The sequence below is a fragment of the Pleurodeles waltl genome, chromosome 6 (genome assembly GCF_031143425.1).
Source record: "Pleurodeles waltl isolate 20211129_DDA chromosome 6, aPleWal1.hap1.20221129, whole genome shotgun sequence".
NCBI classification, from domain to species: Eukaryota; Metazoa; Chordata; class Amphibia; order Caudata; family Salamandridae; genus Pleurodeles; species Pleurodeles waltl.
In genome coordinates this window covers 788971283-788997674 of record NC_090445.1, presented here as the reverse complement: position 1 = coordinate 788997674, position 26392 = coordinate 788971283, and the positions used below count along the sequence as shown (strand labels likewise).

Below are 26392 nucleotides of genomic sequence, written 5' to 3'. Positions count from 1 at the left end.
TCCGCACCATATCCAACTTATGAGCTCTTTGGTCCTGAAACGTCTTCTTAGATCTGAAAGACCTACCGGCGTAGCAGGTAGCTTCCTGATGATTAAGAGGGAGGCACAGATTACACTCCTGATTATGGTCGGTGTGGGGGAGCTTGGAATGGCACCGAGGACAGAAACGAAGCAGTTCCCATTCCATCAGCTCAGCATTCTTCTTTGGTTCACGCAGTGGAAGGCCTGAGCAACAGGCGAGTCCGCCCTAAGGCAGTCGGTCGAAAAATCAACCAGACGCTTGGAAAGATCGAATATAAAGATGGAATATCGCGATCGGAAGAACAATGGCGTTGAATCAAAGATAGGCAGAAGGAAATGTTTGGACCGGAGCAAGTCAAAAACAGAGCGAAGATACACTCATCCGAACCCGACGGCAAAGAGAAAACAATCTAACAAGGGAGTCGATGCAGAAGCAGAGTATCACCAAGAGGGAGGAGTTACTCGGACTCGTGACTCGAAAAACAACAGAGCATGTGTATCTACAACCACACATGCCATCGAACACGCGCGTTACAAAGCACAAAGCTAATGGCTAGTAATGGGAGCAATAAATTCCTAGGTAAGCTTTTAGCATGCCCCAATATATGTCTTTGCAACCAGGCAGCCGTGCTGTCTGGTAAGTTTCAACCTAGGTACTGCTGAACATGGTACCATTTGAATTTCATTGTTAAAAAGGTCAAAATATACTAGAAGCGCAAAAATATTTTTTTCAGCTGGATTGATTCATAGTATGGTTAACAAAGACCTATCTTAAACAGGGACACACAACATGTGCCAATCAGTATGAGCTTGTACAGGAAGCAAGATCAAGTGACAGAATACATGGCACTTTTTGTTACACAGAAGCTAGAAGTAAGCTCTTGATGGTGTGATGCAGGATTGAGGAATAACTATACTGTTACGTGTGTTAGAAAGATAGAGGGAAAAAGAAACTGACCAACTGGTCCCAGGTATAAGTAAGCAACACAAACCTTTGGTGCCATTTGGGAATACAGCTGCACTCACAGCAATGTGTCCTTTAAGAACATAAGTGAAGCACTCCTGAAATGGTAAAAGTGGAAACAAATTGTCATACAAAGAGAAGAGAAACATACTATGTTCAAGACATGTAATTGCTTCAGCAGAAGACCATAAAGAACATCAGAACCCCAAGAATGAGTTACTTACCTTTGGTAAAACTCTTTTTATTGGATGCTCTTATCTAACTGAATTGAATTAAACATTATTGTGTGATTTAAAAAAATATCCTTGCAATACAATAAAGAATGAAAAATACATTAAAACAACTCAAAATACCAGTCCCATGTCCATCAGCTGGTGTTTTCTGAGTAACTTAAAAGGCTCTCTTCCAACAGCCGTTACCAAACAATTTGGTGTATCAAAATCTAAAAAAGAAACACAAGTCCCACCTCCCTGAGGGTAAAAGCAGGTTTGCCTAAAAAAACTATTATTATATATTTTTTAAACTGTTAGGGCCATCATAATTAATGTAACAAAATATCACAAAGTAGCGTTTGTAGGCATTAGTCTAGAAGGGCTTGTGCAAGGAAATAAAGTGCATTTTATTAACCCCTACTGTGCCTTTGACGAGGTGGTCTCATCCAGGCACACGGTTCCCATGTGCCTGGGACGAGACCACCTCATCCTGCACCGGGCCCACGGGGTAAGCGCTAGCGATCCCCCAAGGGTCCCCCACCCACACCCCCCGTCCGGGATGAAAGGGGAATCGCTTACCCTTTCACCCCGATCCCACCCCGTGACATCTGATGACATCAGAGGTCGCCTCCCGTCAAGCTTCCAGCGCGATGCGGAAGAGAAAGGCTTAGCATTTCTCTTCCGCTCGGGAGGAGGGGGTGGGAGAGACATTGGAAGAAAGGAAAGGCTTTTCCTTTCTTTCGATGTCATTCTGAGTATTTCTGCTGCCCGATCGTGATTTGATCGGGCAGAAGAAATGCCCACTAAACACCAGGGAATTTCTTTTTTTCCTTTTTTAAATTTACATGAGGGGAGCGGCCCCTTGGGCAATGGTCGCTCCCTAGGTGGGCAAGTAATTGTTATGGTCATTTCTGCCTCCTCTGGAGGCAGAAATGACCACTAGACACCAGTGAATTTCTTTTTTTTCCTCTTTTATGTGCAGGGAGCGACCCCTTAGGCAAGGGTCGCTCCCGGGGGGGCCAATTTGTGCTTAGGCCATTTCTGCCTCCCCTGGGGGCAGATCAGCCTAATATATTTTGGACGATCTGCCAAAATGCCCACTAGACACCAGGGATTTTTTTTCTTTGTGTTTTCTGATAAAGGGAGCGGCCCCTTAGGCAAGGATCGCGCCCTAGGGGGGCAAATAATTTTTAGATCATTTATGCCCCCCCTGGGGGCGGATTGGCCTAATATAATTAGGCAGATCCGCCCCCAGGGTGGGCAGAAATGCCCACTAGACACCAGGGATTTTTTTATTTTTTCCTTTTATGTGCAGGGAACGACCCCTTAGGCAAGGGTCGCTCCCTGGGGGGCCAATTGTGTTTAGGCCATTTCTGCACCCCCTGGAGGCAGATCGACCTAATATAATTAGGCCGATCTGCCTCCAGGGGGGGCTGAAACCTCTAGACACCAAGGATATATTTATATTTTTATTAACTTTATGTTTTTATGTATGGGGAGCGACCCCTTAGGCAAGGGTCACTCCCCTGGGGGGCAAATTGTATTTAGGCCATTTCTGCCCCGCTTGGGGGCAGATCGGCCTATTTCTGTTAGGCCAATCTGCCCCCAAGGGGGGCAGAAACCACTAAACATCAGGGATTGGTGTGTGTGTATGTGTGTGTTTTGTTTGGGGAGGGGCAGCCCCTTGGACAAGGGTCGCTCCCCATGGGGACATATTACTGTCGGCCATATCTGCCCCCGTTGGAGGCAGATTGGCCTATTTTTGTAAGGCCCATCTGCCCCCAAGGGGGGCAGAAAGCTCACCAGAGACCGGGGAAGATTTTTTTCTCAAAATGAGAGGGTGGGGTTATGGCCATCCCTCCACCCCAAATAAATGGGGCCAAAGTTGTTCTGCCCACCAGTGGGCAGATGGGGCAATTACCCCGAACCACACACCGGGGGGCAGAAAGTCTACTAGATGCCTTGAAATTAAAAAAAATAATAATAATAAAATTGTGGGGTGGTGACTACCAACCAGTATGGGCCTGGTTTGCCCTCACCCGAACTGAAGGGGCTAACAGTCATTCAGCTCTCCCCCGCACACTAAAACATCTTATCCCATGGCAAGCAAGAGGACATTTGATTTTTTGGGGTTTTGTTTTACATTTGGGCCATGAGAGCTTGGTAACTCTCAAAATCGTCACACTTGGAATGGTGAGGGCTGCACTTTTTTTTTACTTTGGGACGCTGCCATGTAGAAAAATCCACAAGACCTAGACACATCTCAAAACTAAACATCTAGTTGATTCCAGGGTGGTGTGCTTCACATGCACCCCACATCATTTCCTTACCCACAATGCCCTGCAAACCTGCAACTTTGCTGGAAAGCACACATTTTTCCCACATTTTTGTGATGGAACCTTCCGGAATCTGCAGGAATCCACAAAATTCCTACCACCCAGCATTGTCTCATCTATACGATAAAACTTCTGCTGCACTTGTCAGCCTAAAAATGTTTTGTTTCAAACTGCCCTTTTGGACCCACTTTCGTTCACCCTCAACTTCGATGTGTTTTTGGCTCTTCCCTGTCACAAACACTTGGCCCACCTACACAAGTGAGGTATCATTTTACCGGGAGACAAAGGGGAACGTTGGCTGGTAGGAAATTTGTTTCTGTGCAGTGATCCCACACAGAAATGTGGGAAAAATGTGATTTATTTAGCTAAATTTGAGGTTTGCTGAGGATTCTGGGTAAGAAAACATTGGGGGATCCACACAAGTCACACCTCCCTTGAATCCCTCAGGTGTCTAGTTTTCAGAAATGTCTGGGTTTGGTAGGTTTCCCTAGATGGCTGCTGAGCCCAGGACCAAACACGCAGGTGCCCCCGCAAAAACAGGTAGTTTTCTATTTGATAATTTTTATGTGTCCAGATAGTGTTTTAGGGCATTTCCTGTTGCGAGCAGAAGGCCTATCCACACAAGTGAGGTACCATTTTTATCTGGAGACTTGGGGGAACACTGGGTGGAAGGAAATTTGTGGCTCCTCTAGGTCTTAGTTTTCAAAAACTGCACAGGTTTGGTAGGTTTCCCTAGGTGGCGGCTGAGCTAGAGGCCAAAATCCACAGGTACGCACTTTCCAAAAAACACCTCTGTTTTCTTTGAGAAAATGTGATGTGTCCACTTTGGGTTTTGGGGCATTTCCTGTTGCGGGCACTAGGCCTACCCACACAAGTGAGGTACCATTTTTATCGGGAGACTTGGGGGAACGCTGGGTGGAAGGACATTTGTGGCTCCTCTCAGATTCCAGAACTTTCTGTCACCGAAATGTGAGGAAAAAGTGTTTTTTAGCCACATTTTGAGGTTCGCAAAGGATTCTAGGTAACAGAACCTGGTGAGAGCACCACAAGTCACCCCATCTTGGATTCCCCTAGGTCTCTAGTTTAAAAAAATGCACAGGTTTGGTAGGTTTCCCTAGGTGGCCGCTAAAAACACCTCTGTTTTTGGAAATACAAAGGTTTTCTTGATACCTATTTTTCACTCTTTATATTTCAGCAAATGAATTACTGTATACCAGGTATAGAATGAAAACCCACTGCAAGGTGGAGCTCATTTATTTTCTCTGGGTACCTAGGGTTCTTGATGAACCTACAAGCCCTATATATCCCCGCAACCAGAAGAGTCCAGCAGACGTAACGGTATATTGCTTTCAAAAATCTGACATTGCAGGAAAAAGTTACAGAGTAAAACGTAGAGAAAAATGGCTGGTTTTTTTCACCTCAATTTCAATATTTTTTTATTTCAGTTGTTATTTTCTGTAGGAAACCCTTGTAGGATCTACACAAATTACCCATTGCGAGTTCAGAATTTTGTCTACTTTTCAGAAATGTTTAGGTTTCTGGGATCCAGCATTGGTTTCACACCCATTTCTGTCACTGACTGGAAGGAGGCTAAAAGCACAAAAAAACGTAAAAAGGGTTATGCCCCAGTAAAATGCAAAAATTGTGTTGAAAAATTGGGTTTTCTGATTCAAGTCTGCCTGTTCCTGAAAGCTGGTGATTTTAGCACTGCAACCCCTTTGTTGATGCCAATTTCAGGGAACAAACCACAAGCCTTCTTCTGCAGCCCTTTTTCCAATTAAAAAAAATAATGAAATGTTTACTGTATTTTGGCTAATTTCTTGGTCTCCTTCAGGGGAACCCACAAAGTCTGGGTACCTCTGGAATCCCTAGGATGTTGGGAAAAAAAAAAGACGTAAATTTGGCATGGGTAGCTTATGTGGACAAAACGTTATGAGGGCCTAAGCACGCTCTGCCCCAAATAGCCAAAAAAAGGCCTGGCACCTGAGGGGGCAAAAGGCCTGGCAGCAAAGGGGTTAAATAGAATTAAAAAATACATGAAAATCTCAAAGCAAATAAGAGGCATACACTGTATCAGCAAAAAATTGTAGGCAAGGGTCTGACAAGGGCGTAGACTGTTATAATAATAGACTCTAAAGCACCAGCAAAGCCCTATGCAGCATTCAAAATAGACACAACAGCGGAGGGCAATGACCAGAGCGGTTAAATATCAAATGGCCCTCCATTCCCTGTCTCTACTTAGGCCTTGGCCCCTGCCCTTTTCGAGAAGTGCTGCAGGAATTTCACCATTGCACAGTTTAACCTGAGGTCATTAGGGTCAAAGCAGACCAAGACAGCCTCCCTGCAATACTGTATGCCCAGGGCATTCCACTTTCGGCGTAATAGTTCACGCAGGTCCTTCGGTAGGGTGTGACATAAGCACAATATATGGATGAGGTATTCTTGGCCTAGTACGCACAGCCAGCAGTTCCGTAGCCCCTTTTGCCTTTTCCATACGGGATCATAAAACGGGGTAGGAATTATCCCCATCCTGTATTTCATGAACTGTGCCTTTTCCCAATGATTATAGAGTTTGCTACGATAGCACTGGGGTTTTAGCAGCGTATAAGTTTGAAGAGTCATCCAGCCATGTTTGCGCAGTGCCAGGCTAGCCTTGTCTTCAAACAATGAAAGTCGTTTGCTGCTGATTTTTGATAGCCTTTTGAACTCCGGATGGCTAATAGGTAGGTAACAGGTGTTGATTAGGCAGACACAGCTCAAAGCCTGCATCAGATAGGATCTTGCAGGGGAACGTTGCTTTGATTCCATTTCAGACAACAGGCAATGGGCCAATGAATCACTTTTTGCAGACCTGAGTTTGTGGCAACACAACATAAATGCTGCCATCCATGTCAAAGCTTGCTTAACAATGCCGAACTCCAGTCTTATCCGGGCAGGCAATGAATAGGTGGAAAGCTGAAAAATGATCTTTAGATCTTAAGTAGCATTTTGTCCAGTATCGCGCTATTCCGTCCCTTGAGGGACTCACTTCCATATACCATTGTCGGCAAAATCTTAGCCTGGAGGATCGGCAAGAGTAGGACCTTTTAGTTTTGTAGCAAGAAACCTAAGGCATTGCCCTTCCTTCTAATTCCTTCCAGTTGGTCACAGTATCCCCTTTTCCCACTAAAATAAACTCTGAGGTATTTAAAGCTACTTGTTGACTCAAGCCTTTCTTGGTCCAGAAACCATGAAGATTTTTGTGATCTTTTCCCTTGAATAACCAAGATCTTTGCATTATTTTTGTTTATTATCAAGCCATTCTTGATTGAGAAAGCAGAGGTTGCATCAAGAAGGTGCTGCAGACCAACCCTTCTTCTACTAATCAGGACTAAGTCATCAGCCTACAACAAATTCAAGGCCTGAAAGCCTCCAGTTTATGTGGATGGGAATTGATTACATTTAATGCAGAAGACAAATCTGATAAAAACAAGTTATATTGTGTTGGTGCAGGGACACAGCCCTGCTTGGGACCTTGTGTGGTTTTAATCGGCCTAGACAGGCGAGAAACATCCCCAGGTATTCTGACCTAAATGTCCTTATGCATTAACTCCAATGCTCTAAGAAGGCAGCCTGGGATATTCAGAAGGGCTAGTTTCTGCCACAGTTTCCCCCTGTCAAAGACAGATTTATAATCGATGAGCCCCAGATAGACTGGTTGGCTATTTGATTTTGCCTGGTCAGATAACAGTGCGAGAGCCATAAGGTTGACTAAGGTCCCAGTATCCTTCATGAACCCCGTTTGATTTTGAGGGGATGATATTATAAGCCTCTATCCAAGACTGAAGCTCCTCCAGTAGCATTACTGCAAAGTATTTGGCATCACTGTCAATGAGAGCTACCAAGCAATAGTTCCCTGGTGCACTTTTGTCTTCGCCCTTGAAAACTGGTGCAAGAATCAAGCCACCCCATAAAGGAGGGATACAATTCAAGATGGTGGAAAAAAGTGGTGCTAGGTTTCCAGACCAAAATGTTGGATCTTCCTTATAAATGGCAAGGTGGTATATCTGCAGGGCCAGGCACCCCCTCTTTGCGGCCCTTTGCTATTTGCTTCTGAACTTGACTGGCTGAGATGGGATACCATGATGCCCTGTGGTCACTGCTGCAGTGCTTAGTGGACAGCAGTTTGATAGCCTCTCTACTGACCCCTTGTGCGCAATTCTGGGTTTTTCGTGGATGCAAATTGAAATGGTCAAGCAGGAAATTATAACAGGTGGACTCAGATGTTGGAGGAGGATACGTTTGGCATAGTTCTACCCAATCGGTTTATAGTCCGCCAAAAATAAGTTGTTAGATTTGATGTCATACAGTAAGTTGGACCAAAATGAGTTCCATTTTATCATTCGGAAGGCCATGTTCTCCGCTTTTATTTCCTTCTTGTCTCCCTCAATTTGTAAAGAATTATTGGGTGCAAAGGCGATCTTTTAAGAGCTCTCCACAACGACTTTACCAACCTTTTGGCCCTTTTTATCTTGTTATTGGTATCCCGTCCTAAGAGGGAAGTTGTATTTTGTAGATTGCTCTTATTTCTGGATGGTCCCTGCTTAGCGTGCTGCATTATAAAACTTTTAGTGAACCTTACCGAGTGTAACGAAAGGTCACCTGCAGGAGTATGAGTGAAAATGAAAAGTTGTTTCGCATTAGCTGCCAGTGCAGAAAGGGTATTGGTGGTGCACATGATGCCCAGAACCTACTGAGCCAGTTCTGCGGATCTCCAGGTAACCTTGATCATTTAGTTATTTGAGCCAGGACCTGGGGCAATAAATCTGATGGAGACAAAATCATGCAATGCAACTTCTCAGAGTAATCCAGTTGATTGAGCAAGCTTCAGGATGTTATCTCGATTTAGAATGTCAAAGGAGCCCCTGGACGTGTACTCTGGATAGAAAAGCATACAGATTGTGACAGCTGGGGCTTGCAGGATATCTTGACAGCCAGCGCCTGTCTTCGAGGTTGGTGGTGGCCCTGGGCCTAACAAATGTAACTGAAGCCCTATTGCTGCTTACTATGAATGTTGCATGAGGTGGGAATAGGTACCCTTACCTGGGAATTTGGGGCTGTAATCAGCATGCATATAAACTGTCGTCACAGACGTTGATTGCCAGATTGCTTTCTGGTACAGGACCCAATAGATTGTGAGGGGAGATTACTGGGGGTTTGAACTGATTGCTTCATGCAGAGGTAATTCTATCCAGCATGTGTGTCTGGGAATATGATGTAAGGGCTAGTTTGTCACTTGTAGGTAACCCTGTAATGACTGGCAAGGCACTGGCTATAGAAGCTTCAGTTGTATCCAACTTTTGGGCCAGGGAAAGGAGCTTTGGGGTCTGATCGACACCCACTGGGCCAACTTCCGGGCAGTTTTGGGATTCTGAACTTCTCCAAACCAGGTGCCAAGGGCTGGTTGTTTTTCTCACCTGAAAAACTGGGACGGGTCGACAAATTTAGATTTCGAGCTGCCCTTTTGTTGCGACCCTTTTTTTTTGTGTGATTTATTTGATCTCTTGCTCTTTGCCCCTCCTTCTGTTGTTGAGTGCTCCATACCAGGATCTCGTGGGCCAGTCAGAGGGTAAATGGTGTCCCTGTGGGTTGATACCCTTTATTGGCACACTCTGAGTGTTACCATCGGTAGACCTGGATCTGAGACTCCCATCCAGTGGGGACCCGGCCCTGCTGGAAGTCAACACAGTTAGACCATCTCCTTGCCAATCTGCATTCCATTGTCATTTGTTGTTTCTCCTTCTTGTGACCCTAGTGTACTTTTTTGAGTTTTGGTATTAATCACAGGCTTTAAATGGCCGACTAATTTTGACATCATCTATGGAAGGGTGATTAATTAGTCTGGAACCGGGGAACAATTACAGCCCCGACCTGGCCCCTGTGCGTCAGACTGAGCCCTTATTATCAGGTCATTTTTGATCTTTTTGTCAATTCTTGCTACGTACATTGCCAAGGTGTTCAGAAGGCTAATCTGTATGTCCTTTTTATTGGCCTGAAGTTCGTTGCTTCCACTGAGCTCTGCAGGATTCCAAGCTCTCTAACCCACAGAGACTCACAGGACCCCTGGGATTCCTCACTGCCAGTTTCAAAGGGGCTAGAGCTCTCTAAGCTACAGTCTACAGGTCCAGTCCAGGGATACTAAGATGACTTAGGCCCAGTCTGTCTGGATTTCTTCAGCATTCGTGGTAGGAGAGGCAATAGTGCAACATGTACAAGAGGCCCATGTTCCACTGCAGACAGAAGGCACCCCCAAGATCTTCCTGGGGAAAACTCCAGGGCACAGAAGCTGTGGCACAATGTTGGTTCTAGCAAACAGATCTAACCAGGTTTCTTCCTACTGTTCAAAGACGCCCAATGCCACCTCTGGGTGGAGGTGCAAACTTTGGTCCACCATCTGCTGCCTTCTAAGCTTGTCAGCTGATCCAGCTACTTCCAAAGGCGCAGAGCTTCTTGTCACAGAATCCAGGGCCCTACTTAGCCCTGCCTGTTGTGGTAACACACAATGGTCATACTGTATATCAGAATCTGCAGCAGAGTCGCTTAGGTGGAGGGTGGGAACCTTCTTATACCAAACGGCTTAACCAGAGGTCAAAAAGAGTGATATGGAGTCAGTTCTCCATGGACACCAGAGGCCACTGATCTCCACCTCGTCTTGATGACCCCTACCCAGTAACACCTCAATCTGTCATCACTGTGATATCAGCGTAGGGATGGGACAGTGGCCAACTGTTTGATGTGTTGGATCTCTAGCTAGGGAGGAAAGCATATATCTTGCTCAGTTTGTTTGTGATCATGAGAGGGGAAATCAAAGTGGTGGGGTTACGGATGCAGCAGAGGAGAAGAATTTTGGGAGTTTCTGTCCCTGCAGGTGCGAAAGTTGTTACCCTGTCTGTGTGGGCTGTTACTGCTGGTAAGCCAGGCCAGGCCACTAGATTAGCCCCTACATTTCTAATACAACTGGGGGGAGCTATTTCACCACAGTCAAGAACCATAAGGATTGTGGTGTAGCAAGACTATCCTAGCGTTTCAGTGCTGAATCTTCTTGTTCACCAAACAATCTGAAGTCAACACAGGTCATGTCCATAAGGGAATTCTTGAACACCACCGAAGAACCCAGTTGATATCATCCATGCATATCTTCTCAGCAGCACATTGGTGCCAGTTGCTTGGCAAATGAAGTTTACTCGGGCCTAGCCCGTCCAGCAGACATGACTCAGAAAGCTTTTGGTGCTGCTTTTGTGCAGGGATTGGTAGAGAATATAAAGAGTTAATTGGTACTAAATGCACTGCATAGCAGACTAAGAAGTTAGCAGAATTAGTGACTATAATAGACCACTATGTTGCGTCAGAAGAAAATTCTGAATCAAAATTGGTATCCTTGAAATTGAAGAACATGCAGCGAGTGATTACAGGAGCTGGGTGAGGAGCTCCTCAAAGGTGGTGAGGAGGCTGAGGAGGCCAGGGAGGTGGGAGAACTGGAACAGAAAATATATGAGAACAAAGAGAGGCCCCAATACTAGAAGTTCCTTGTTTTGCATGTGGTTAGCTGGAGAGTCCTAACAGCTTACGGTGTACTAGAGCTTTGAGATCAACCTGAGTACCATCAAACTGCTTAGTATCACTATTCCAGATCTTAGGACAGTCAAAGGTGTTCTGACTGTAAAATGAATATCCTGATATCTGTAAGTTAAAAGGGCCTTATTTCACTGCACCATCAATTGTAAAAACACCACTTTCATTACTGATTTGGGCGCAAGCCACTCAGTCTTCAAAACATCTAATTTCTCTTCTCTGCCTCTCTCAGGCTTGTCCATAGACACAGTTGGTATTGTGAACTAATGGGTCAGCCACCATACTACTGACCCCTTGCTCATCTCAATAGGACCTATTAGGGATGAATATTCAATTTTCTTTAGTCCCATTTGTCCGACAAACTTGTTGGGCAGAGACATTCTCTGCAAGCTGAACTGCACTGTGTTTTGTATACTGGTGAATACACCTCAGAGACTAGAGAGTAAGGCAATTCCAATATTGTGCAAAGTTTGAACTTCTCAAAGAGAGCAGGCTCTGTCGTCATGTCTTCTGGTTTAACTGAATTGCTAACCCGGCGCCATCCATGTTATGTTTCAAAGGGACCAACGATGTGCGATTGATCTCTTTGATGGAACCCATAAAGGTGAAGGTTGACCCTCCAAAAAAGCTATCCAGCATACCTCAGTCCCTGCTAAACCCAGAGGTGGAGGAAGGCATCCACCCTGTAATAGCAGATTTGATAAGGCACGGGGTTTTAGTACTTACTGTTATAAGATATAACATCTGGATTCCCCAGATATGATTGGTGGGGAAAGCCAATGTATACAGGTTTGTTCAAGATCTTAGAGGATATCAATAAAATGCTGATCCCAAGCATCCCTGTGGTCCCCAGCCCCGCTACCGTTCTTTCCTGAATCATTGCCAGTGTCCGATGGTTCCCCGTGGTTCTGCCTTTTTTTCCATTCCCATTCATGAGGTGAGTCAGTATCTCTTCTCATTCACATTCCAAAAGGTCCCAACTATTGTGGGAATGACACCTACAAGGATTTACACAGTCTCCATCAATCATTTTCCGAACCCTAAAAAAGGTTTTGGACACATTGTTCTTTTCCAAAGGGTCTACTCTGACTCAATATATTGATGATTTGTTGGCATCTGTTACACTAGAGCAGTGCAAGGAAGATAAAATCCATCTCCTCACCGTACTAGCTAAGAAAGGGAATAAGGCTTCAAATGAAAATCGGCAGTTTTGAGCTTCCTGAGTAAGATATCTTGGCTGTGAGATTTCTGCTGGCACTTGTAACATGAGATAAAGCCATTCGTAAGCTGTCCCAACCAGTAACAGTTTCCTAGGTATGTAAACGTTTGGGAATGGCAGGGTACTGTAGACAGTGCATATTGAGTTATGCTGGATTTGCCAAGACTTTGCAAGCATCTAAACCCGTTCAGTGGTCTAGTGAACCTGAAAATGCATTTGGAAAGATAAAGCTGGTGGTGGCCTCTGTACTGGCCTTACCGCTCCAAGACTATGTTAAATGTTTTACTTTGTATTGTCATGAACTGAATGGATTTGTGTTTAAAGTGTTGGTACAAAGCCATAGGGATCAGAAAAGGCCCACAGCTTATTACTCCTAAATGTTGAACTCAGTCAAGGCATAGCTCCTAGCATGTGTATGATTTGTGGCAGCTGTCCCTGAAATTATTGTTCTAAGTTTCCACTAAGTTCTCAAGTAAGTGTTGCCATGCTGCACTATGAGGTGCACTATAGAGAAACTCAGCATCGCTCCACAGCATGGTTGTCTTGATGTACATCTATCAGTGAAGATGGAGATCCACATAAATAGATCTCAATGCTGCACAGGTTACTAAGCCACAAACTGATTTAACTGGCGTTTCCAGGTGGATGGTTTCTGTTGAAGTTGAGTTTTACCCATGTAGTAGGCCCACATTATTTGCTCTTCTATCAGCTTGTTTTGGACTTTTTACTGTGGAATAGTCTCATTACATGTGTCTCTCCCAGAGTAATCACATGGTTTACCACCAGTGCCTGTCTTTTAGGATAAAGCAGCTGCTCAGGTAAGGGGTGATTACCTGGCTACATGTGAGCATGTGTGTGCTGCGTGTGGGAGACTACCGTCGTGCACAGCCCGGTAAGTGGGCGAAAGTAGCCTGGCGCAGAGGGAACTCTAAAGAATTATTTATTGACCTGAGATAGCCCCTACAATAATAGTGGGGACTCGGGTAAAGTCAGTTTGATTTACTGTTTTGTCTGCAGTGACACCTTATTGTACACATGGGGGAAAACTACCTTAGAGTATAGCTTTGCACCCCTTTGGCCTTCAAAGTCCAGCAAGATATCAAATGGAGTGAAATATGCGCCAAGATTGAATATGCAAGTCCCAAGAAGATATATGTACATCTTATGAGTCGTCCACAATTATCATATTTATCTGTCTCAGCTCAGTAACCGAGCTGAGGCCTTTTTTGTTATTTTGCTTGGCTTGACAATGATGTCAGCTACGGGTGGAGCTGATTCTCCCAAAGGAGATTTAACCAGTGACATCTGGACGGCACCATTTTGAACTGTCCCAGCATGCTGTGCAGGAAGTTTGAGACAGGGGTGGAGAGGTGATGTGACACTAGGTGGTGTGGAACTAGGACTGGCCAGGAGTGGTAGACTTATAGAACCTTCCATCCCAATTTAAAAATTCTTGCACAAGGGAGACAGTTCTTTTGTGTTGTGGCTTTTACTGGAACAGGAAAGTGGCAGAAACCATGAACAATGGGAAGGACAATCCCCCTGATGTCGTACAGGACTAAGGACTGTGCTCACAGTTGACCCCAGTACCACTAAGTCTCGCAAGGACCAGTGAGGCTTCCCCACTTACACCCCTTGAGGACTAGTTGGGGGAAGATCGAGGCTTCTGCACCCCAGCAGGAGGAGAAGAGCAAGAGAGACAAAGAAAAGGAGAAAAGCTGGCCAGAAGGTCTACTGGAACTGCTCCTGCTGGCTAGAGCTCGCCACCAGGAGTAAAACAGGCCCATGATTGTGCAAAATGCCCCAAGTGGGCCAGAGATAGCCTAACTTGAAGCTCTGCAACCTTTGACCTCTGGTGAGTGACTGAGGGCATGGGGCTCTGGCACCTGCCTGAAAATTACCCGCCGGGGTCGGCATGATGAGTTTTTTCTATTATTAATCAGCGAGGGGACTGCCTGGAAGCCCCTTTCTGACAGAAAGGAAAAAGGGGAATCACTGCTGCACCCCTCCCTTAGCTAGGTGAAGGAGCCTAGTGGGACCCCAACACCGGGTCCCAATCAACAGGAGAGGTGGGTGAGCGCTGCCACGCCAAGCCCCAGTGGGCTTGTTCCATGTCTGCAGAGGGGCGTATGGTGGTAGTGGGGTTAGAGGGAGCAACCCAGTAATCCAGACACCCTTCCCGCACGGATTGGGCAGGGAGATTAAGGAGGCTGGCCCAATGCCGTCAAAGATAGAGCCAGTTGCACGGGGAGCCACAGAAGCTGCGTGAGAATGGGTTACCCAGGACCCCAACAGACTAAAGGTCAGGGGTGTCCAGCTAGGACTAAGCACCCCCAAGTCCCCAAACCGGAAAAAAGGAGGCTGCGCAGTGGCAGCAGGAGAGCATCTTTCCTGAGCAGCGGGAGAGCCACTCATCAAATATTCACTGCTGCCTCAAGCGAGCACCCCATAATGTCCTGCAGGGCTCACAGGATTTCCCAGAGGTGCTTAGAGGTGGCCTGAAAAAGGACAGGGGCACCATTAACAATGTTGGCAGGCAGAGGCACCCCCGTGACTCTTAAGAACTCACGCTATGTTTCTGGATTCACCAAAATTATGACCTCCGTAGGATTTTCATTAATATTCTTCTGCTCAACCTGGATAAAGTATCGCTAAATAGGCTGCAGGTGATGCAGAACACTGCTGCTAGGCTTCTACTGAAACACCCTGCGCGGCCTCCGCCAAGAAGTGCCTGAAAAACCTACACTGGCTTCCAGTGGCCCAACGGATCTCTTTCAAGGCCCTCTGCATCACTCATAAGGCTGTCCATGGGATTGGGCCTAAGGTACTGACCACTAAGCTGCAATGGTACAGACCTAAAAGGCTGCTGCGATCTGCCACCGCCTATCGAATTCAAATTCCCCGCACCAAAAAGACGAAGTGGGGCGACAGAGCTTTCACTATCGCAGCTGCTAAGGTCTGGAACTCACTTCCACTGGAATTAAGGCAAGAACATAATTATCTGACATTTAGAAGACTGGTCAAGACCTGGCTTTTCCCGCGATAAGATCCGGAGTCTCCCTTCTAGTGGACATAGCCTCTCTTAGTTAGCACTTCGATACCCTTGGGCCGGAACGCGCTTTATAAATACTCAATACATACATACATTTAAGTACTCCAAAGGCTGGAGCCTTTGCTCTACAGTTTGTAGTGCAGCACCATCTAGGGACTGGTCCACTGCTGCGAAATTGCTACTTTGTCTCACTGGTGTTACCATGTATGTTGTGAAAACTTATCTTTCTCCTGTAAGAACAATTAAGGGCCTGATTTAGATATTGGCCGATGGGTTATTCCGTCACAACGGTGGCGAATATCCCATCTGCCGAAATTTAAATCCCATGAATATAATGGAATTTAGATTTTGGCGGACAGGATATCCATCACTGTGGTGACGGAGTAACCCATCCACAAATATATAAATTAGGCCCTAAATGATTTGTCTCAATTGCAGGAGCAATCCTCTAAGTATGAAAAGTAATCCTGACTCAAGCAACACTGTGAAAGAGCCCCGCAGGGAGTGTGGAGAGACATAACTGGGTGTGTGGTACCAACACAATTTATAATCCCAACCTCACCAGGTTGTATCAAGGAGCAGCTCACCTCGGTAGGGAAGGCATGGTTTGTGCCGCTGCAGCTCATTGGTGTGCACTCTTCTCTTGTATACCTCAAATTATTGGCAACCTTGTGCCACAGGATGATAATTCAATGCTGGAAAAAGGGGTTCAAGGCCAACCCCGCTACTCACCTGACCCTTGGGGCCCCTTCATTCCCATGCACATTGGCTTTACACAACTACTTAAGTGTGCAAATTACTTTTATTTTCTTGTCGTGGAATGCATGTTCTCAGGATGGATTCAGGCATACCAATCTGTTTACCCAGATGCCATTACTGTTGCAAAGCCATTATTCAGAGACTTAGGGGGTCATTCCAACTTCAAAGCCACTGCAGGCAAAAGACTGCCAGTAATGGAGGTCTTTTGCCTGCCACATTTGAAGTGTTCCGCTGGGCAAGCAGGCGAAAACAGCGTTTCTGCCCGCTGGCCCAGCAGAACACTCACCACAACATTGACGCCTGCTCATAATTGAGCCGGCTGCAATGTTGTGGTGTATCGGGTGCAACAGCACCTGTCGCGCATTTCACTGCTCATAATTTGGGCAGGGAAATGCGTGATGGGGCTGTAAAAAGGGGCCCCTGCACTGCCCATGCCATATGCATGGGCAATGCAGGAGCCCCCAAGCGCCCTCCCTATACCCCATTCCGCCAGCCTTTACATAGCAGTGTTCACTATCATGGAAAGGCTGGTGGATGGGGACTCGTAATCCGGAGCAGTGCTGCCCTGGTGGATTATAACCGCTGGGACTGCAAGGCTGCAGGCTGGCTGCAGCCTGGCAGTGTCGGGCCGCCACGGTCAGAATGGGGCAGTCAGACCGCCTGTATGTATCGCCCTGTATCGCCACTTCAGCTGCCAGGGTCGTCATGAGCCCCTTAATCTTTGGTTTTAAGGCACCAAGCTAAATTAGTAGTGATCACGGAACACATTTGTGTATGCAGCAGTACAGGCACTTTGTAAGGTGAAGGGAATAAAGCAGCACTTCCACTGTTTATCACCCACAGTCAGTAGGTAAAATACAGAAGACTAATGGGACCCAGAAGAATAAGATAGCTCAGGTGTGTCCAGAAACACAGTTAAACTGGCCTGATGATTTCCCACTACCCCTGTGGACTTTGAGAGCGATTCCAAAGACTAGACTAAGCATGCATGCAATAGTCATGAGCCGACCCACAATGCTTCCCTCAAACCTCCTAGTGTCATCTACAAAGGTGGATTTGTAGTTAATTGTTGCTGCTGTGATACAATATTACAAAAAGCTTATAAAATGTCTCTATAGTTTCTCTTCTCTAGTGCAAGATACCCTACCTGAGTGTACGACTGAAGCCTGCCATTTCCCCAGCCTAGCGGTTGGGTATACGTCAGCATATATCAGAGGAAGCCTGCTCTACAGCCCCGCTAGCGTGAACCGTATCAGATTTTGTACAACACAAACACTGCTGTTAAACGGTGAAGTCTAGTGACTTGTATCTACACCTCTCTTTGAAAATGAGGTGGTCCTCGTAGAGAAGATGATCCTGCCGCTGATCCTAGGACTAAGCCTATTTCCATAGTATCTACTGCTACTATTTCTACTGCAGCCATTTTACCTTTTGGTGGGTTGAAGTCACAGTGTCCACCTCTTGTGTCTGCTCCACCATCATTTGATGTTGCCCATACAGCCTCTACTTATTACTGCTTCCTTCCACAGTAGGAAGTCTCTTCCTTCTGGATATCAGAGTCCTCTGTGGTTTTGGTCTGCTCTCATAATTGATGCCTAGAGTATCTGACTGGTTGTGGGGTACAATGACTGCTGCAGAATAGAGAATTATTCCAAAACCAAACTGTTCTGAAACACCCCTGGCACGAAACCGGTGCTCAGCCTACAGAAGTAAATTCTATGTGTTAATTCTGAAAAACTACAAGCAGGCTATTAACTCTCCATCCTGCTGGATATGCATGCACCTATCTGTCCTTGTGGGACATAATATTCCTTTGATCAGACTACCAAGCAGTTTTAATGACACTTGCCTGCAGCTTCTTCAACAAGGACATGGGCCACCAGAGTGTGCAGCCATCTTCCTCAAAGTTCAACAATCCCTTTAACTCCAACATGCCATACATGACACATCTCACAATGACTGAGCAAGGATTTATTTATGAACAGCAAGGAGAGAAAATGTCTTCAGTATCTTTGTCAGACATAGTAAATGTGACTGAACTGTAGAGTACATTGCTTTTGAGTGTCCGGCCTTTGAGTACCACCTTCCCCAAGGAATGTTGTTTCTGAAATGCTACTTCCAAGGAGGTCATGCTTATTTAATTTGCAGATCAAAAGCCTAGGCACTTTGATGATTATCCTTTAGAAAGAAAGCAGGGTAGGGCGGTTGTTTTAACTACCTCAAGTTTATTCTTCGCTCGAATTCCCAAGTAGGGAGGGACTGTGGCTTTAGACGAAACATGAAGTAATGCAGAAATTTTGCAAGAAATTGCAATTTTCACCGCAACAGCTTTGAATTTAGAAACATAACAACTAAATGTTCATGCCAAAATTCTGATTCAAAATAGAAAATCTTTAGATAATCTCCTAGCAGCCAAAGAGTGGCCTGTACAATTGTAGGGTCTAAATGTTGCACTCACCTTCTTAGCACTTCCCTTAGCATACTCAAGCAGACAGATAACATGAACTTTTGGATCTCTCACCTGCCTTCTACAACATCTCCCACAACTAGCTTTTGCAGCAGCTGTGGGAGATATTGTGCTGGCTTCTGCATTTGAATGGCCGTATTCCTATCTTTCAGAGAGACCCCAAGCCATTCAACTGGGAGTTTTTCAGTCCAGGTTTGTGGGTTAGGGAACGTGTAAGGGATCTTCCTTAAACCCTACTTTGCTTAATCTACAAACTCAACCCCTGGCAGGATTAATTCAGACTTTTGGTTTTATATTTGCCTGTTCTGTGGATGACATACAATTGCTGATCTTTGTGGACCAAAGGCATGATGACCCAGGTTTCAAAAAGTGTACAGTGAAAGTGACTAGCTGGATGCTCTACAACTTTTTAAAGTAAAACTCTGAGAAAACAGTTAATAGTGATTGCCAGGAGAAACTCTATTTCCATGCTATCTGGGTTTGGCCTGTACAGATGACTGACCTCCCAACCAAACACCCCTCCCCACCCCCTCCCGAGGTCCAAGATTTGGGGGGTTCAAATAGACCAAGAATTAACCCTATCTAAGCAAGTGAGTAGGGTATCTTCCATCTGCATGCAAGTACTACTTATATTCCTGGCTTTTCCACTAGTACAGACCTGATACTTGGTTGATAGGAATGCCAAACTAAGTTTGCTTTACTACTAAAATGCTTTGCCCTTCAGATCTTCTGTTACTTTAAAACAAAGCTTAGAGTTGATCCAAAATGCTACAGCTCTGTTGGCCTCAAACCTCCATAAATGTTCCTCAACCTGGATTCCCCCCCCCCCTGCACTAAATGATCTGTCACATTCTTACAGACATGTAACTTAAAGATATTGTTAAAGACTGTTCACCTGTTAACACAAAAAGTCTTACTAATTAAAAGCAAGCCAGCAGTCATGCTCACATCAACCACAGTACATATTTGATTTTGTAAAAGAACAGACCTATTCTCTAAATCACTGTCTATTATGGCAGATCCACACCAGTTGACAAGAGGGCAGATTAGTCATCCGTGACACTAATCACATTCTATTTATGGCCATTAGCTAAATCTTAAAATAGTACCTAAAAGAATAAATTATCTGAATGAAGCTACTTATACGCTTTACTATCTACATATCCACATATGCAACAAAGAAATGAGAGATCTGCAAAATGAAAAATGACTCAAACTGGTGCAAGCTCCTTCAGCAGAGAGACAAAGTGAGATTTTAATTTGAGATACAGTTATAAGCGGCCAGCCTGCAGGAAGCAGACAAAAATAAAAGTCAAAAGTGAAGGAAAAAAGTTACATTCAGAAAAGCAAAAGGTTAAGCAATTGCTTTGCTTATTGGGTTTAGAGACAGATATGATGTGGAACGAGAGTCAATTCACCTGCATGGGGAATAATAGGAAATAGGACGATTTGACTGCAATCAAATTTCTGATCCATCTTTTTACGCTTGGTGAAAAGTGTTATTAGACATGTAAGGCATGTACCAGCCTACTCTGAAATTTCTTCTGGTTTAGTCATTTACACTGTGACAGATGTTTTACTTAAAACATGTAGTCTGTTCTACAAAACTATCATGTGTTCTGCACAAATCAACTTGTAATTAATTAGGCATCCTAAACAGATAGAGTTTAAGATTACAACAAAAACCCACAAGAAGTGTGGTCAAAGAGAAAAATGGAACTGCACACAGTACCCGAAAGAGAATAATTTATTGAATATGATTTTTTTAAATGTAGATTATTTTCACAAATCTGGTTTGGCACAGTTCGGGTATTTATGGGGCATGTTACTGTTTCTCCTTGCTGAGCAGAGACACAGGAATGCAGAGCATAGTCATGAAGAACAAGTTACTTACCTTCAGTAACACTTTTTCTGGTGGATACAATAGCTACCTGTGTATTCCTTACCTTATGAATTCTCCCAATGCCCAGCATTCAACTGAATTTTTTTCCTAGCTCTCCATGTTGACGAGGACGTCACAATTACTCGGCTCCACACGTGACTCCCTTTAACGTCATCGGAGCCATAAGAAGTCCTCGCCAGCGTGCTGATGTCAGTTTCACCATTTCTTTTTTACTGTGCCTTCGAGACGAACAGGTGAATACTGACATTACAAGCACAACATCTGCCAATTCAATCAATATATATGGAAAATGTCACTTACCCAGTGTACATCTGTTCGGGGCATGAGACGCTGCAGATTCACATGCTGTGCATTATCCTGCCATCTAGTGTTGGGCTCGGAGTGTTACAAGTTGTTTTTCTTCTAAGAAGTCTTTTTGAGTCACAGGACCGAGAGACTCCTCCCTTTCGGCTCCATTGCGCATGGGCGTCGACTCCATCTTAGATTGTTTTCCCCGCAGAGGGTGAGGTAGGAGTTGTGAGTATACTAGAGGTGCCCATGCAATGGAGTAGTAATGTATGTACCTAATGTCTAAAAATAATATTTATTTACATATTTACAATTTTTCATGCAACTAAAAAACGGCTACAGGTTACCGGGGAGGTGGGAGGGCGCAAGTGAATCTGCAGCGTCTCATGCCACGAACAGATGTACACTGGGTAAGTGACATTTTCCGTTCGGTGGCATGTGTAGCTGCAGATACACGTGTTGTGCATAGACTACCAAGCAGTAATCTCCCCAAAAAGCAGTGGTTTAGCCTGTAGGAGTTGAAGTTGTCTGAAATAATGTTCTTAATACAGCCTGTCCTACTGTGGCTTGTTGTGCTGCTAACACGTCTACACAGTAATGCTTAGTAAATGTATGAGGCGTAGACCAGGTGGCTGCCTTACAAATTTCTGTCATTGGTATATTCCCAAGAAAAGCCATTGTGGCGCCTTTCTTTCTAGTGGAATGTGCTCTTGGTATAATAGGTAATTCTCTTTTTGCTTTAATGTAGCAAGTTTGAATACATTTAACTATCCATCTGGCAATGCCTTGTTTGGTTATAGGGTTACCTGCATGAGGTTTTTGGAAAGCTACAAACAATTGTTTTGTTTTACAAAATTGTTTTGTTCTGTCAATGTAATACATTAGTGCTCTTTTTATGTCTAATGTATGCTAGGCCCTTTCAGCTACTGAGTCTGGTTGTGGAAAGAAAACAGAGTTCCACAGTTTGGTTTAGATGGAATGGTGATATGACATTTGGTAAGAATTTTGGATTTGTACGGAGAACCACTTTATGTTTATGTTTTTGTATAAAGGGTTCTTGAATAGTAAATGATTGTATTTCACTCACTCTTGTAAGTGATGTGATAGCTATTAGAAAGGTTACTTTCCAAGTCAGATATTGGATTTGACAAGAATGCATGGGTTCGAATGGTGGGCCCATGAGTCGTGTTAATACAATATTAAGGTTCCACAAAGGTACTGGTGGTGTCCTTGGGGGTATGATTCTTTTTTAGTCCCTCCATAAATGCTTTAATGACTGGGATTCTAAAAAGTGATGTTGTATGTGTAATCTGCAGATAGGCAGATATTGCAGTGAGATGGATTTTAATGGAAGAGAATGCTAGATTAGACTTTTGTAAGTTTAATAAATAGCTTACAATGTCCTTTGTGGATGCATGTAGTGGTTGAATTTGATTAGTGTGGCAGTAACAAACGAATCTTTTCCATTTGTTTGCGTAACAATGTCTTGTTGTAGGTTTTTTCGCTTGTTTAATGACCTCCATACACTCTTGTGTAAGATTTAAATGTCCGAATTCTAAGACTTCAGGAGCCAGATTGCTAGATTGAACAATGCTGGATTCGGGTGTCTGAACTGTTGTTTGTGTTGTGTTAACAGATCTAGTCTGTTTGGTAGTTAGATGTGAGGTACTACTGATAAGTCCAACAGTGTTGTGTACCACGGTTGGCGAGCCCAGGTTGGTGCTATGAGTATTAGTTTGAGTTTGTTTTGACTTAGTTTGTTGACCAGATAAGGAATGAGTGGGAGAGGGGGAAAAGGGTAAGCAAATATCCCTGACCAGCTGATCCATAGAGCATTGCCCTTGGACTGAGGGTGTGGGTACCTGGACGCGAAGTTTTGGCATTTTCTTTTTTTGCGAATAGGGCTATGTTTGGTGTTCCCCAGCGGTGGAAGTGTTCCTGTAGGATCTGGGGGTGTATTTCCCATTCGTAAGTTTGCTGGTGATCTCGACTGAGATTGTCGGCTAACTGATTCTGAATGCCTGGTATGTATTGTGCTATTAGGCGAACGTGGCTGTGAATTGCCCAATGCCAAATCCTTTGTGCTAAGAGACACAGTTGTGACGAGTGTGTCCCCCCTTGTTTGTTGAGATAGTACACTGTTGTCATGTTGTCTGTCTTGACAAGAATGTGCTTGTGGGCTACTAGTGGTTGAAACGCTTTTAATGCTAGAAAAACCACTAGCAGTTCCAAGTGATTTATGTGAAGTTGTTTTTGTTGATTGTCCCATTGACCCTGTATGCTGTGATTGTTGAGGTGTGCTCCCCACCCAACCATGGAAGCATCTGTTGTGATAATAGCTTGAGGCACTGGTTCTTGGAATGGCCGCCCTTTGTTTAAATTTATAGGGTTCCACCATTGAAGCGAGGAGTGTGTTTGACCGTCTATCAACACTAGATTTTGAAGTTGACCCTGTGCTTGTGTCCATTGTTTTGCTAGGCACTGTTGTAAGGGCCGCATGTGTAATCTTGCATTTGGGACAATTGCTATGCATGAGGACGTCATTACAAACTTTACCGTGTAGTGTTGGTTTGGTTGTATGCTTGATCTTACATTTTGGATCGATTGGACTCTTTGTGGACTTGGAGTGGCAATTGCCCTTTGTGTGTTGAGTGTTGCTCCCAAGTATTGTTGTATTTGGGATGGTTGCAGATGTGATTTTTGGTAATTTATAGAGAACCCTAGTTTGTGTAGAGTTTCTATGACGTATTGCGTGTGAAGAAGACACTGTTGTTGAGTGTTGGTTTTTATTAGCCAGTCGTCCAAATATGGGAATACGTGCATGTGTTGTCTCCTTATGTGAGCGGCTACTACTGCTAGGCATTTTGTGAATACTCTGGGGGCTGTTGTTATTCCGAACGGTAGCACTTTGAATTGATAATGTATGCTGTGCATTACAAACCTTAGGTATTTTCTGTGAGAAGGATGGATGGGTATGTGGAAATACGCATCCTTGAGATCCAATGTTGTCATGTATTCCTCCTTTTTTAGTAAGGGAACTACGTCTTGAAGTGTTACCATGTGGAAATGATCTGATTTGAGGAAGAGATTTAGGGGGTCATTCTGACCTTGGCGGTCCATGACCGCCATGGCGGAGTGCGGCGGAAGCACAGCCAACAGGCTGGCGGTGCTTCCTGGGCGATTCTGACTGCACCCGTCGCACCCCTTCAACTCCGCCGGCTCCATTCCTAGCCGGCTTCATTGTTGAAGGGGCTGTCCCGCTGGGCCGGCCGGCAGTCTTCTGGCGGTCGCCCGCCGGCCCAGCGGGAAAGCCGGAATGACCGCCGCGGTCTTTTGACCGCGGTGTGGTCTTTCGGCGGGAACAGCTTGGCGGGCGGCGACCGCCGCGGTCAGAATGACCGCCTTAGTGTTCTGAGATCTAAAATACGTCTTAACGTTTTGTCCTTTTTTGGAATCAGGAAATATAGTGAGTAGACGCCAGTTCCTTTTTGGTGATTGGGTACGAGCTCTATTGCTTGTTTTTGTAGCAGTGCTTGGACCTCTATTTGTAATAGGTCTAAGTGCTGTTGAGACAGTCTGTGCATTTTGGGTGGCACATCTGGAGGGAATGTTGTGAATTTTATGCAATAGCCATGTTGGATAATTGATAGGACCCATGTGTCTGTGGTAATGTGTGTCCAGTTTTGGTAGTATGCGGTTAGACTCCCCCCACTGGTGACAAGTGTTGGGGTGTTGTGACATTGAAGCCACTGCTTGGTTTGGTTGGTTGGAATTTTCCCCTTCCTTTTGGGAATTGTCTTCTATAGGAACCACGAAACCCTCCCGTTTGATATTGTGATTGATAGGTGGGTCTGGTTTGAGAGGTGGAAGGTTCAGATGTTTGTTGCCGAAACCCCCCTCTGAATTGTGGTTTTCTAAAGGTGCCTCTGACTTGTGGGGAATAGAGCGTGCTAATGCTTTGGCCGTGTCCGTGTCTTTTTTCATTTTCTCAATGGCAGTATCGACTTCCTGCCCAAACAACTGTTGTTGATTAAACGGCATATTTAACACCGCTTCTTGAATCTCTGGCTTGAATCCAGAACTTCTCAGCCATGCATGTCTGCGAATGGTTACAGCCGTGTTGCCAGTCCGTGCTGCCGTGTCTGCTGAGTCTAGTGCGGACCTTATCTGGTTGGTAGATATGGCCTGTCCCTCTTCCACTACTTGCTGGGCACGTTTTTGGTGTTCCTTGGGCAAGTGCTGTATGATGTCTTGCATCTCGTCCCAGTGTGCCCTGTCGTAGCATGCAAGTAGGGCTTGTGAATTCGCAATTCGCCATTGATTGGCTGCTTGTGATGCCACTCGCTTGTCTGCAGCGTTGAATTTCTGACTTTCTTTGTCAGGTGGTGGAGCATCTCCTGACGATTGAGAGTTTGCTCTTTTCCTTGCTGCCCCTACAACCACTGAGTCCGGTGTGAGCTGCTGTGTTATGAACACTGGATCTGTTGGGGGTGGTTTGTACTTTTTTTCAACTCTAGGCGTGATAGCCTTTCGCTTTACAGGCTCCTGGAAGACCTGTTGCGCATGCTTGAGCATGCCCGGGAGCATCGGCAGACTCTGATAGGATGCGTGGGTGGATGCCAGAGTGTTAAAAAGGAAGTCATCCTCCACTGGCGCTGTGTGTATTGCTACGTTTTGGAACGTAGCTGCCCTGGATAGTACCTGCGTATATGCAGTACTGTCTTCTGGTGGTGACGGCTTTGTTGGATAACATTCTGGACTGTTATCTGATACTGGTGGATCATATAAATCCCATGCATCAGCATCATCTTGGGTCATCCCAGTATGTGTGGGTGACTGCATTATAGGTGTTCCCACTGGTGACAATTGTGGTGAGTGCAGTGGGGATGGTTGTGGTGAGACCATTGGTGGTGGAGATTTGTCTCTAACCACTTTTGCCTTTGGTTGCATTTCTGTTTCTTGAGCTTCCTTTTCGATTTGAGTGGAGGTAAAGTCTGAATCTTGCCAGTCTCTTTTTGGATATGTAACCTCCGTTGTGTATGGTCAGGTTCTTCCATACCTAACTCTTGCTTGAATCGATGTCTTTCCTTGAGTTGGCTGGAAAGTCCTTGCTCTTCTGAATAAGAGCTTCTTTTCGGCTCCGAGGCCGCTTTTTTCGGTACCAAAGTTTCTGCTGTTAAAGTCTTTTTTGGTTCCGAGGAGATTTTTCGGGGTTTGGTCGATTTGATCACTCAGTGTCAAAATCGTTCGGTGCCGGATTCTCGACCGGAGTCGGAAGTCTTCGGCAACTCCTTGGCCTTTTTCGGTGCCGATGTTTGGTCACCTTCCTTTCGGAGGGTTGAGCCATGGCCTGCTGGCGGTGGCGTCCCCATGGCCTTAAGTGTTTTGTATGACCCTGAGTTTGGGACGGGGCAGGTTTACTCACGGTTCGTTGTACCGTCGAGGGTCTTTCACTTTCGGATTCACATGAGTCCGTCACTTGGATGGAGATACTTTCCTCCTCTTAGACGTCGAGCTGTTCTTTCGGTTTCGAGGCCATTTGCAGTCTTCTTGCGCGTCG

At 45.1% G+C, this 26392-nt stretch overlaps 1 protein-coding gene and 1 long non-coding RNA gene across 2 annotated transcripts in view; one reads left to right on the top strand and one right to left on the bottom strand.

Annotated features, from left to right (window-relative positions):
- The window catches only part of XPNPEP1 (X-prolyl aminopeptidase 1), a 433587-nt gene that overhangs the window by 81865 nt on the left and 325330 nt on the right, over positions 1-26392 (bottom strand). Inside the window, exon 17 of the mRNA XM_069239428.1 lies at positions 1014-1083. Within this exon, the coding sequence (XP_069095529.1) occupies positions 1014-1083 (70 nt within the window). The remainder of the gene's footprint in view (positions 1-1013; positions 1084-26392) is intronic.
- LOC138300264 (uncharacterized) overlaps positions 1-26392 on the top strand; it is a 191993-nt gene that overhangs the window by 115311 nt on the left and 50290 nt on the right. The window lies entirely within an intron of this gene.